Genomic DNA, 12,154 nt, shown 5'->3' with positions numbered 1-12,154 from the left:
GGGAAGGACCGCGGTTAATCTCAGAACCGGTTTAACTTCACCATAGATCACAATTTGTGTGTAATCCTCACTTTCTTCATCAAACGGGACCGGCCTGCAGTAGATGACCAAATCTGATAGTTCCAACGCAATCTTCTTCCTCCTCTCCATTATCTTGCCTTCTTCCAGCTGAGCACGGAGACACAAACACGTAAACATGGCAGCAGTAAGGGCAGCATACAGCTCAGTGTGTGTGAAAATAACATTAGCATTCACATGCACTGCACTGTTGGTGCTCATGAAATATTTACAGCTATTATAAAGGAGACAAAGTTCATATTTCTGTGCATTTCCTAATGCGTTTTCACCTTGGCCTCAGAAGTTGCAGCAACTTCCTGGATTTTTGTCTTCCAGTCTTGAAGTTCCTCTGCGCTGTTGGCAGCGACGTCCAGCAAAGTTCCCTGCACTGTGTTGTTCTGAACCAGAGAGAAGACGAACGGTCTGCTGCCCTTCCCTTCAGTGCGCGTGACTGAAGACGAGTAAAGAAAAAGAAGAAAGAGGGAAAATAACATGACATAAGTAACATAAGTTACCAAATAACAGTCCCAGTTAAATCTAGATTTTGTGTAAAACACTAAGCACTGAAGATGTTTCGCTTCAATTTTTTAAAAATAAAAATGATTTATTCTAAAGCCACTAGATGGAGATGTTGAGCTAAAGAAAAAAAATATATATAAGGGAATCTTCTGGGTCAATATTTAACTTAATTTGTTCATACTTTTTTTTTTTTGGCTGAGACATTGGATAATTATTTCCTCTTGTTTTGGATGCTGTGCAGCTGAACAGATTTTTACCCGAATTTCTTTAGTTGTTTTTTTTTTTTACTTTTGTCCAGTTGTGATGTGTAATCTTGACAACAATGTATAGTTTTTACAATTGGGAGCAGCTGATAAGCATCTCAATGGCTCAAATAATACATAAACTACAATTCCTAATCCTAGAGTGGTTGAAAAGGAGACTTCATTGATTCAGAGCAGAACCAAAGAGCAGAGAGAGGAGGAGGAAGTTCAAACCATCTGTTAAATCAATAATAAAGGGCAAAGATTGACTCCAATGTTTCTCTGCCCAGCTTTCTAACCACATGATCAGATAAAGAGGAGTTGCAAAAACAAAAACACGGTAACTGAAGACTGCCATACCGAAAGTGTTACTGTGGAATATCATCTCTGCTGCCCTGGAATTGAACCGGAAGCATGTTCTGATAGCCATGACACGCTCATGTAGCAACAGTCTTCTGTCAGACGCTTTATTATATTCACTGCAAAACTGACTGCTACTGGAGAACCTTCATCAGCATCAATAACCACAATCACACTTTGAAGTTAGTTGGACAGCTGATTTAAGTTCTGACATTTAATTTCCCTTTTGGAATAAATTTAAATAAATAAATAGCCATCCAAATCGCCTTGATTCGATATAAAACATAATTTCCAACCCAATCTAATAAATGGTTTAGGCCTCGTTAGGGAGCAACGACTACCATAAACCATTTGTCTTAACAGGCAATTAGATTCTTCTAGATGAATCTGGGTCCATTGTTCTTTGCAGAATTGCAAATGTTTACAGCTTGTTTACATTCACACACAACAACTCTACCAGACTTTGACTAGGCTACCACAAATGCCCCAGATCGTTACACTACTGCTGCATGTTTGACTTTCACGGTATTCCTCACTTGTGAGGCAAGTGAAGATTTTTTAGCCAGATTCATGCTGCCAGATTTCATGTCTCTAAAGGTCAGGCTGCGATCAAGCCATGGTGTGGCTAGATCAGGAGTGCCCAGAGTCGGTCTTCGAGGGCCGGCATCCTGCATGTTTTAGTTCTCTCCCTGGTTTAGCGCACCTGGATATAATGACAGCTCAGTAGAGGCCTAAGAACACTGACATGCTGAGGAGGTTGTTACTACCACCAGGGAGAGAACTAAAATGTGCAGGTGCCGGCCCTGGAGGACGGACTTTGGGCAACCCTGGGCGAGATGAATGACACTTGATTTAAAGAGGTCATTCAAATCTCTGAGATGTAGATGCAGTCTGGGTGTTTGCAGGAAACGCAAACATGAAGCACAGTGATTCGGTTTACACCCGACCCCTTTTTCACACAGAATCTGATTAGTTTGGATAAACGTCTTTCTTAGTAAATAACTCAGCTTATTGCTGTCTCATATTTAAAGAAAATTGACCCTATGACTCAAAGTATGTAGTCCTTATTTTTCTTGTACAAGCACTTTGAATTGTCTTTGGCTGAAAGGTGCTTTATAAATAAAGTTGCCTTGCCTAAAGACAAATGTTCTCACAATGAGAGAATAAGATGAAAATCAACACAGTGAACTATCGTTTTCTTCATGAAACTGTCAAAACTCTGCAGTCCGGTGGCTTAAAGGCAAACTGATAAAATATGTAAATACAAGCTTTACATAGGTTTCCAAATGCATGCTCAGAGGGTAAAATTCGAACAACCTTATCTTTTAATTCACTGTGGTTTTCCTAGTCTGAACATGAGATAAAAGCGTGTGAAAAGCTATATAAAAAAATAATCATGAGCAACGCAATCTTTGAGCAATGAATTAAGAAAGAGGCCGATAAAAGAGCAGTCAGGAAAGTAGTAACACAGAAAGCACCAGCCTCCATTTTTCAGCCTGAATTGGGGCCTGCTGGCAAGGCAACAGGTTGCTCTGCAGCCCTGCAAAGAGTCTGACAGGAAGTGAAGGGGCTACTCACTAATCTGGCAGGAAGTTACGTCCACACTTCCTCTCAGCAGATCTCCGAGAGGGCTGTTTTCTGTAATCTCCTGCATGAGGAGGAGGAGAAGACAAAAGTAGACAAAAAAAGAAACAGATTACAAAATGTTTCATCTCTGTTGACATTTTATTCCACAATATGCAGGGATCCAATGAGAGAGATTCATGATGTTCAGCAGAATAAACAACAAGGTGGTGATCCTCACAGTTCTGTCTGGCTCTGCTGCCGCTTGGCTGATCTCCTCAACATAGTTTGCAGGGAACCACATCTGCTTCTTCCCTGCACAGTCACCTTTCCACCTGCGGCAAACACAAAAAATTTAAGAGCATTTCTAACCAATGCCACAGCGGCACTATGTTATAATTCACTCACTGCTCTTATTCTCTTCCTAGAAAAATGCAATCTCTGCGAATGGAAGAACAATTTCCTGCGCTTCTCACTCACCATCCACCTTCCTGTTTGTCTACGTTGGTGATGACGGCGTTCTTGGAGAAGGAGAGCTCGTCGTCTCTCTGAGCTTTATACTCGTACATGGCTTTGACTGTACACTGGAACACCCAGAGAGCGTTATTAGATAAATAATAAATAACAGGAAGTGCGAGTGTTCAGAGACGCTGGAAATTCACCTTCAAAGTTGGCATTTGATTGGCCTCCACGTAAAAGCCTGGATTCCTGCCCTCATACAGCGACCCATAGTCTGGCTCCTGTTGGTCAACATGCAGTGTTTACAGTCTGTGGAGCGTTCTGACTGAGTTTATTTATTTTTAATTAACGTCTAGCCAATATGCAGTGAATAGCACTCACGGCAGTGCCTATCTTCTCCAATGTGTCATCGTTGATGGGGTAGCGTAGCTTCATTTTCCGATACAGAGGGTGCTTTTCATGATAACTGATGAGATCGACGAGGCTGTCGAACTCTGAAGTGCCAAGTAACACAACCTGACCTTCCTGCAGCACTCTGCAGTGCTTGATCTTACCCTCGGCCCTGAAACCACACAAAAACTCACAGTCATAATGACAACAAGTGGTATACAGTTTAGAAGTATGCAATGCCGAACAAAGGTTTGACATTCTGTAGAAACATTTAAATGCATTTTTGAATTAGATGGACAAACACAATGACAGAAAATTTGTCTTTTAATGTCACTATTTTTTAGAAATTTAAAATAAAAAAAATGGGAGTTTACACTTGAATCCAGTTAGTATTATTCATTGCTATATAGAATCACCCGTTTCTGCAGTATGTGCAGTTTATAAACCTAAGGATTTCTGTCTGATGAAGTCACAAAATCTTAATATCAAAATATAAGATGTTACTGTAAAATCTCACAATAACTTGGTCTATGTTCAAAACACCTTCTTTTACATGCTCACTGTATCCTGTGGTATTCATACCAAGATGGACTCTGGATATTAGGTGACTGCCGCAGAAAATTAGCTGCACAGAAATTTATTAGGGGTATCAGAGTAAAGAGATCTGAATACAAACAGACTGGTCATTTTAGTTTAGATTAATAACATGTCATTTCCCTTCCACTTTATTAATAGTAGATTGTGTTTGTCTATCACATAAAACCCCAATAAAACACTGCAGTTAAGGGTGACAAAACAAAACATAGGAAGGTTCCGGGGGCATCAATACTGGAAAGCTGTACTAACAGCTCATGGCTAAACCAGGTCTAGTGAATTAAAATAAAAGCTCAACATAGATCAAAAAGGAAAATACAGGCATCAGTCAACAGGGCATCAAGATGGAGTTACCTGAATGAAATGGCAAAAGAGTTGGGCTCTGTCCTTTTCCTGACTAGGAAAGCCCCATCACGAGGAACCCTCATCAGCATGTTCTCTGCCTGGCTCCTTGAAAGGTTGGCGTGGTACCATCTGCAACAAACAACCCAAAACACACCATGAATAACTTCATTCTGATTCTATGGCTCTACGTTATCGACTTATCAGAGAAAACAAAGCTAGGTTAATCCTGAGTTCAAATATGAACACAGTAAATCCATCCGTGAACAGCATCATCAAACGATCTCGGAATTTAAAAGATTCCTGCAAACTCACTCCTTGCTCTCATGAGCGTTGGTCTGAGGCACTGGCTCGGTCAGCTTCATCTCAAACTCGTTGCAGCGTAGCGCCACATGCTGGTAGTGGGTGATCAGAGCAAAGAGCGAGTCGAACACCAGGTTATCCGTCAGGTAGAACTTGGGGCTGCCAGCTTCTTGGCGAGAGTGGATCCGGCAGTGCTGCACACGCCCCAACCGCCTAGCGTACCGCAGGAGGAGAGGAAGTCAGAACAACAGTGTGCTGCTTTGTATTTTCACTGTTCATGCATTGGCAGAGAGTTACCTAGGTTCATTTCAATATGGTAAAAATATTCCCTGACACTAGACATTGTAAAAATGACGCCTAGCCTGATGACCTCTAAGACATAACTAAATAAAATCCCACACAATGGAGATCATTACTAACACACACTTATTTTTGACATTTATCGTAATTTGGTGTTTAATTTGTTCAAAATGAAAAGCGATGCATGCCTGAGCAGCATGCAGGGCCACATTTATCTGTAAAATTATTGAAGTATTTCTGTATGACCTTATCAGCCTCTAATGTCTCTGAAGAGAAGTGGTGGCTGCTATTTTAGACGTTGCTTCCTTTCATTGATTGTTTTAGACGTTTGTTTCTGCTCCAGCCTCCTGAGCTCATCAAAGTACATTTCAATCCATGGCTGAACTTTGACCGGTCGATGCAAAAATCTTTATTTTTTTTAGTTTGTTTTATGCTTAACTGCTTTGCAGATTCAAGAGAAAAACACCAGTGGGAACCAGTGTATCCAACAGGTGTTGTAAATACTGCTGTACATTTTGTTTCTGACCAACGAGTCGTCGAGCATCATAAACCAAACATGTTTTCACTGCTTCTATCCAAAGGTAATCAGAAGAAGAAACCTTGTAGATCAACACTTGTATAATTTGTCAAATTTGCTTGTTACTTCCTAATAAATAGATCAATCTCAGTTTATTCTCTCTGCTTTTTTTCTAGTCTCACAGAAAAGTCTTAAAGCACTGTAACTGCTGTATTTACCAGAACGACAGTGTGTAGTCTCCTACAAAGGTTTCGCTCTCCCGGACCAAGAAGGAGCCGTCAGGAGCTCCGGTCTCTTGGCAGTAATCTGACAGGAGCCTCTCAGCGATCTGCCGTCCGTCCCGCCCGGCGCCAAGCTTTCCATGAAACCATTTCTCCGTCACATGCTGGTCCATAGTATTGAGCACCTTACCAGAAACAAAGACATCAGCCAAACTGTAGCTACAGTGTTTCCATACTCTGCAAAATGCATCAGGTTTAATACCATTTTCTCATTGGCCACCTTTATCTTCCAGACCAGCAACGGTAGTGCAAGTTTCACTAACTTCTGTTAAATGCTTTTTAAGACCATCATTATTTCAATTTAAGACCAAACATATACTTAGAAATATTTAAGTAAGTTCTGCACCTAATTATTAGTGTACTTGAATTTGCATAAAAAAGTTAAAAAGATTTTCTGTTTATGGTCCCCCCCAGTGATGAGATGGGATTTATGCCCTTGCTTGCACTAACCTCCTTAAGCTCCTCATCCTCGTCATTACCCAGGTTATTGGTGGTCTCCTCTGAATAGTAGATCTTATTGTGAGTCAGGACAAAGAAATGAGGGTACCAATCCTGTAAAAATAAGAAGATTAAAGATGCAATGAAATGAAAAAGCGTAGAAAACTTTCAAAACCAACGGATAAGAAAAACTGCAGAACTTTGTGTCTTTTTTTACAGCTGCAACATTTAGAATGACTGGAAGAGTCGGGGATATGAGTTGCAACTTTCCAGTCACCCATCTGTCTCTGAACGGCCTTTCATGTGGCATCAGCTCTGCAGTTTCCAGGCAGTCAGAATGCTTACATGGTTAATGGGATCTTCCAGGTAAAGGATGCCGTTTTTGATGGAGTTGCTGATATCATTCTCGGAATAAGGTGTGGCTGTCGGCACCTCCTCGTAGGCACTGCCCTCTGCCAGCTTCTTATGCTGAGGCACAAAGAAAGAGAAGGACAGTCAGGAGCAGCAACATTTTAACCTGCGTAGAAACGTCATTCCTAAAAAACTGAGAGTGTTAATGGACAAATATATGTTAGAGGAACACAATATCTGAACATAGAAAAGATTTGACATAAATAAATGGTCAGATAAGTAACCAAAAAAAAACTGCCTAACTCACTGAGCCACAGCACTCAAAGAAATAGGAAGTGAGAATCATATTATAGTATATGGATATTAGTGCAACACCTGGATCCACCCTGTCTGATATAGCATGATTATGAAGATAAGGTTTATTTTCTTGATTAAAGAAATTACTTATTTTCTTGTTAAATGTTACATTTATTTGGATGGAATGAGCGTGGTTGCTAAAAAAAAGATCCTTTCCCGTCCTCTCAGCCTGAGGGAGGTCAAAGTAAAGATCCAGAATTCTTGCAAAAAAATATAAAAAATCATACAAAAAGTGCTTAATTGATTTCTTAAGGCCTGACCTTAATGAGAATCTTCTTTTTGAGCTGGTTGGGTGAAGGCAGGCCGTCTGCAGCCATATCTACGGCTTTGGTCAGCAGCATGTCTCCAAACACTTTCTTGAACTGGGTGGCCATATTCCTCTGCTGAACAATGCTACAGTGATCCTCAATGGACAGGATGATGGGATACCTGAGGGAGATGCACCAATTAAACCAAGATAGGTTGAACATTTCCTAAAATATCTTTTACTGCAGACATATTGATAAAGGATGACACATCTACATTCTTTCCACTGTGCAATCTTCTGATCTCAGTCCTTTCTTAGTCTTCTGTTATCTTATCAAGAACAAAGGTCATAAAGGAGAAACACAAGCTGGTGAAGTCAGGAAGACTCACTCGGATGTGACAAAAGCGTGGTCTTTGATGGTGTTCAGAACATCGTTGAACTTGATTTTCGTCGTGAGGGTGTGTCCGTGGTAAATAACTGGCATCGAGTCAGGACCATCCCAGCAATCCACTGAAAGCAAACAGACGACTTTATTCTTAGTAACAAGAAAAACATGACGTATTTGCAGGCACCCAAGAACCTGTCACGGTTCAGCTAAAAGGTTGAAAGTAATCTGACAGTTACAATGACAGAGCAGGTCACGTGTGCTTACGTACATTCGATGCAGCGACATCCCATTCTCAGACAGCGAGCGTACGCCTCCAAGGACGACTCGCTGGCAAACTGGTCTCCCGTCAGGTAGCTAAAAATAACCACGCAAGAATAACTTATGTACACAATGTAAGTTCGTACGTTAACAGTCAACCAGAAATAACAGACACACAGTGTCTTTGTGTATGTATTAAACAAACAAAATTACAAGTCCTGTTTCTCTTTTGTCAACCGAAGTTCTTGTTTCATATCCATTCAAACAGACTCAAAGGAACATGGGAAATTTTCACTTCACTCCCTCAAAAAGTATTGTTTCACGTCTAGGACAAAAGGTTATCATCAGAAGTGCCTTTCTCACACTTTTCAATGCCTGGAAAAATACTTATTCTTACTGAATACCAGCATGAATATTATTCTGGAACATAATAAGGAAATAATACGCTTTTATCTGATACAAGAAGTCAGTGTAAAAGGCTTGTTTGGGGAAGAGGATGCCAGGCTTCAGCATTCCCAGGACCTGACTACAATTGACAGAAGAAAACGTTCTTCATAGGGACAGCTTTTCTTACGTGTTGTGTGAAGAGGAGATCCAGTAGTGGGACAAGGGGTTGTTCATGTTTTCAGCACACACCATGTCCAGGGAAGAATCCCAGATGGTGTTCTCTTTGGAGAAGAGGTATGTGAGGAACTGCAAAGAGGAGAAAAGAACAAAAGTTTGTGAAGGAAACTATTTCAGAAATCCTGGCTTGGTTTATCCAGTTAGTCCAGTTCAAAAAGTTACAATTTTGAACACTGAGATAAATCTTAAACTGGTTACAGCTTGCAGATGAAAACTCAAAATGACACTGCAAAACCAATAACAGATTATTTTTAACTCTTAAATGTCTGGTCACTGAAGATTATGTGCATGTGCATTACAGTAGGTGGTGTAATGCTTTGTCTGGACTGCCTTTGCATGAATGACTACATTAATGCAGATTTTAAAGTAGCTCAGGATGCTTAAATAGCCTTTACATTGTTGGCTGTGATCTCTCTCCTCTTCATTTTGACAAGAACAATAGATGAGCTTAAGATCAGGCAGGTTTTTCCTGCATGGTGATTAAACAAGGTATTGGTACCTTTGGCAGTGTGAGAATGTATCACGTTCAGACGGAAAATAAAGCTCGTCAGGAGAGAAATAAAGTGGTCTAAAATGTCCTGATAGATGCACTGACATCAAACTTCATAAAATACAGTGGAGCAACATCAACAGATGACGTGTCCCCAAAATTACCACCAGCTGTGTAAATGTCACACTGGACTTCATGAACCAGATTGTAAGCTGCAGTCCACTCTCTTTTTAAAAGCTTTTACTCCAGTTCTCTCCAGGCTGCAGTTATTCCTTCTGCTTTGACACCTTTTCCACCACATTTATTTCCATCTGCCCAGCTTCCTAATAATAAACTTGCATTTGGCACTAAAACATAAATAAAAAAATCAGAAACAAAAGAATAGACAAGAATCTTTTGCACTGACTTCAAATGAACAAACAAAAAATGCTAACACCACTAAAATTCATCTCATTCATTATATCCAGGGTGCTTTTAGAATAATTACAGATTGTTTGATATGCAACTACAGTAATGCTTTTTCAACTTTTAGTCATTATGTGAAAACGCAACAAGAAGTTGCTGGATTTTGTTTTTGCCCTAAAGATAGTTAAAGCCTGTTTCAAGCTAGAGAAATTTCTGATAATCTCAAGCTTAAAATCAAAAATCCTTTGGGTGGTCCACCCTGGAATGAACAGGTTCACCTCCTGTGATGGAGTTGAGATCTGTGAATGTCTGTGGCTCCAGTCATCTGCTATTAGTGACAACGCTGTCCCACTTAGATGTTTGTCACTGTGGTTTGTCAGTTCAGTTTTTCTTCTCTCTTGCTGAAGGTGTAGAAACAGACTTCTACAGTATTTTCTTGTTCTCTTTATCTTTATTTTTCTCTAGGCTTGTCTAATTTCCTCTTAAACTTTGTATCTCCCTTTTTTCCTTTATTTACAGTCTCTGTCTACTACATTTGAAGTGTTTTATAAAAATCAAGCGTAGAATTCTACACTTGATTCTACTGAAAGCTACAATGCTCCACTGACAACTATCCAGAACCACATTGTTCGACAGGACACACTAACACTATTTTAAAAACAGAAAGAGAAAAAACAGGGTGATTATACCACTAATTTAGCACTGGTACCGTTTCAGATGGGGTCCTGGTTGAAACTGCAGTACTGGACACATTCAATCCTGTAAACAATTATTCTATAAGCTGCAAATGCTTTAAAAAAATATTCAGGCGGTAGTGCAGGTTCAACAGTTTCTGTACAGGAAGAAGTTTCTTGAGTCAAACCCAAGTTGAGGCCTTTCTGTGTGGAATGTGCAGTTTCTGTGCTACTTTGTTTCTGCGGTGGTTTTTAGCTGATTTACCCCGACTTTCATTACAAGTCAGTGGTGACATGTGAGATATAATGCAGCATCTTGCAAACTGCTGACAAAGCAAAATTACTTTAATGAACTGAAGTGACTTTCTGGTCCAACTGAAGACTGTATTTCTGCTTGTTAGGTGAAGGCATTATCTAACTTCTGCCAGCATCTTCTGCAGACTGGTTCTCACCAGCTTCCTTTCCTTTTAAGTCATTACATTATAGGTGACCACAAAAGCATCCTTCGCATTCTGCAGAACTGTCATGAAGCCTTTTGGTAAATAGCCTTTTCTGACTGCGTAGGAGATGGTATTTTAGGCCAAGATCTTCGGTATCCATATCAGTGTCTGAATAATCTCCCACCCACAGTTGTAGCACAGAGAGGGGCATTGGAAAACTTTACTTCTGAAAACATCTGAAATGTTTCCATTAACGAGTGAAACCCTCAGAACAGAAGAGGTTAATTTATTTACCTCCTCTGGATGGAAATATGGATCCTCCACTTCCCTTAGGGGGTCTTTCAGATAGCTGAACATAAACTCCTGAACCTTGTTGTTGTCTGAGGCCCATAGTTCCTTAAATGCCCAAACAATAAATAAAAAATACAGTCAGATTAGAGAGCACAAACCGAAACAAGTTCAGTGACATGTTAAATAGCTGAGGGATCACCTTCTGGTATTCGATGAGGAAGCTCTGGAAATCCTCCAGGGTGATCCTTTCATCAACTACGTTACCCATGAACCTGTTTGAGAAGGAAGCAGGAAATTAACAACTGGCATTCAAAAAAGATTTACTGTTCACATCAGAGTCTCGTTTTTAGGATCTACCTTTGCATAAAAGGGATCTCCACCTGAAAAGAGTAAAAAAAGAAAACAAAATATTTTAGTTAATTTCTATCACAGTGCTATACTAATGCTGTATGCAGTTCTGCTTATGTAGACAGACAAAGACTTCCAGCAGGTTGGTTGAGGCCACTGGGGTCATCCATTTAATGTGACCAGAGTCTGTCTGCTTGCTCATCTGTGCGTCCTAATGGCCTCTACTCGAGGGGTTTGCTGGGTTTCACCCGGTGCATATTGATCTTGCAGCCATTTGAGAACACACAGATGGGGGATGAAGTGAGCCTCAGCAGGGGATCGCAGAAGGGGAAGAGAGATGGGAGCACATAAAATGTCTGTACTTACATTTTTCTGCGTATCGAACATGAGGTTACGATAAAGCTGGGCGAACTGGCTAAAGGTCACGTCTCCATTCCTGGTTTCAGAGTCCTTGCAAAGCAAGAGGAGAAGGATGAATGTGTAAGGAAGAACCTTCATAAATCATAAATCTTATGGTGGAACAGGAAGTAGGCAAGGAGAGAGAATGGAAAGGTGGTCTGTGATAAGACGGAGAGAGGTTACCGGAAGTTTGTCTTTGATGAACCTCATGTTTGGCACCTTGTAGTTGACCTGGCTCAGCATGTTCTTCAGATCCTTATAGGATATCCTACGCGCACACACAGGCACGTTTTGTGAAAACAAAAATGATTAAACACTAAAATGCATGAGCACGTAAAATCCATCCAAGCCTGGACACCATCCTATCAGATTTATTTTTCTACTGCTTCGTTTCTACTACAGAGCCTGAAATTGTTGGCAGGCTATGAGAATAGCCTTAAAAAATAACAAAGACAGGGATGTAGCAAACAAACATCTCTGCACATCTCCTTCGTGCTCTGCAGTCTGTTTCCTGCTG

General features: G+C 40.4%; 1 protein-coding gene across 1 annotated transcript in view; it reads right to left on the bottom strand.

Annotated features, from left to right (window-relative positions):
* The window catches only part of plcg1 (phospholipase C, gamma 1), a 35,047-nt gene that overhangs the window by 8,662 nt on the left and 14,231 nt on the right, over positions 1–12,154 (bottom strand). Inside the window, exons 6-26 of the mRNA XM_055046091.1 lie at positions 11,821–11,905; positions 11,605–11,688; positions 11,248–11,270; positions 11,090–11,162; positions 10,894–10,995; positions 8,541–8,659; positions 7,977–8,062; positions 7,710–7,830; positions 7,334–7,502; positions 6,711–6,833; positions 6,378–6,479; positions 5,865–6,052; positions 4,842–5,042; positions 4,539–4,658; positions 3,582–3,762; positions 3,404–3,481; positions 3,222–3,325; positions 2,983–3,076; positions 2,757–2,826; positions 348–508; positions 72–168 (exon numbers count right to left, since the gene is read on the bottom strand). Coding sequence (XP_054902066.1) covers positions 72–168; positions 348–508; positions 2,757–2,826; positions 2,983–3,076; positions 3,222–3,325; positions 3,404–3,481; positions 3,582–3,762; positions 4,539–4,658; positions 4,842–5,042; positions 5,865–6,052; positions 6,378–6,479; positions 6,711–6,833; positions 7,334–7,502; positions 7,710–7,830; positions 7,977–8,062; positions 8,541–8,659; positions 10,894–10,995; positions 11,090–11,162; positions 11,248–11,270; positions 11,605–11,688; positions 11,821–11,905 — 2,381 coding nt within the window. The remainder of the gene's footprint in view (positions 1–71; positions 169–347; positions 509–2,756; positions 2,827–2,982; positions 3,077–3,221; positions 3,326–3,403; positions 3,482–3,581; positions 3,763–4,538; positions 4,659–4,841; positions 5,043–5,864; positions 6,053–6,377; positions 6,480–6,710; positions 6,834–7,333; positions 7,503–7,709; positions 7,831–7,976; positions 8,063–8,540; positions 8,660–10,893; positions 10,996–11,089; positions 11,163–11,247; positions 11,271–11,604; positions 11,689–11,820; positions 11,906–12,154) is intronic.

Source organism: Poeciliopsis prolifica, unplaced genomic scaffold, assembly GCF_027474105.1.
Source record: "Poeciliopsis prolifica strain line A6 unplaced genomic scaffold, Auburn_PproV2 SCAFFOLD023, whole genome shotgun sequence".
NCBI lineage: Eukaryota > Metazoa > Chordata > Actinopteri > Cyprinodontiformes > Poeciliidae > Poeciliopsis > Poeciliopsis prolifica.
The sequence above is the reverse complement of the archived record's forward strand: the minus strand, read 5'-3'. Positions and strand labels throughout refer to the sequence as shown.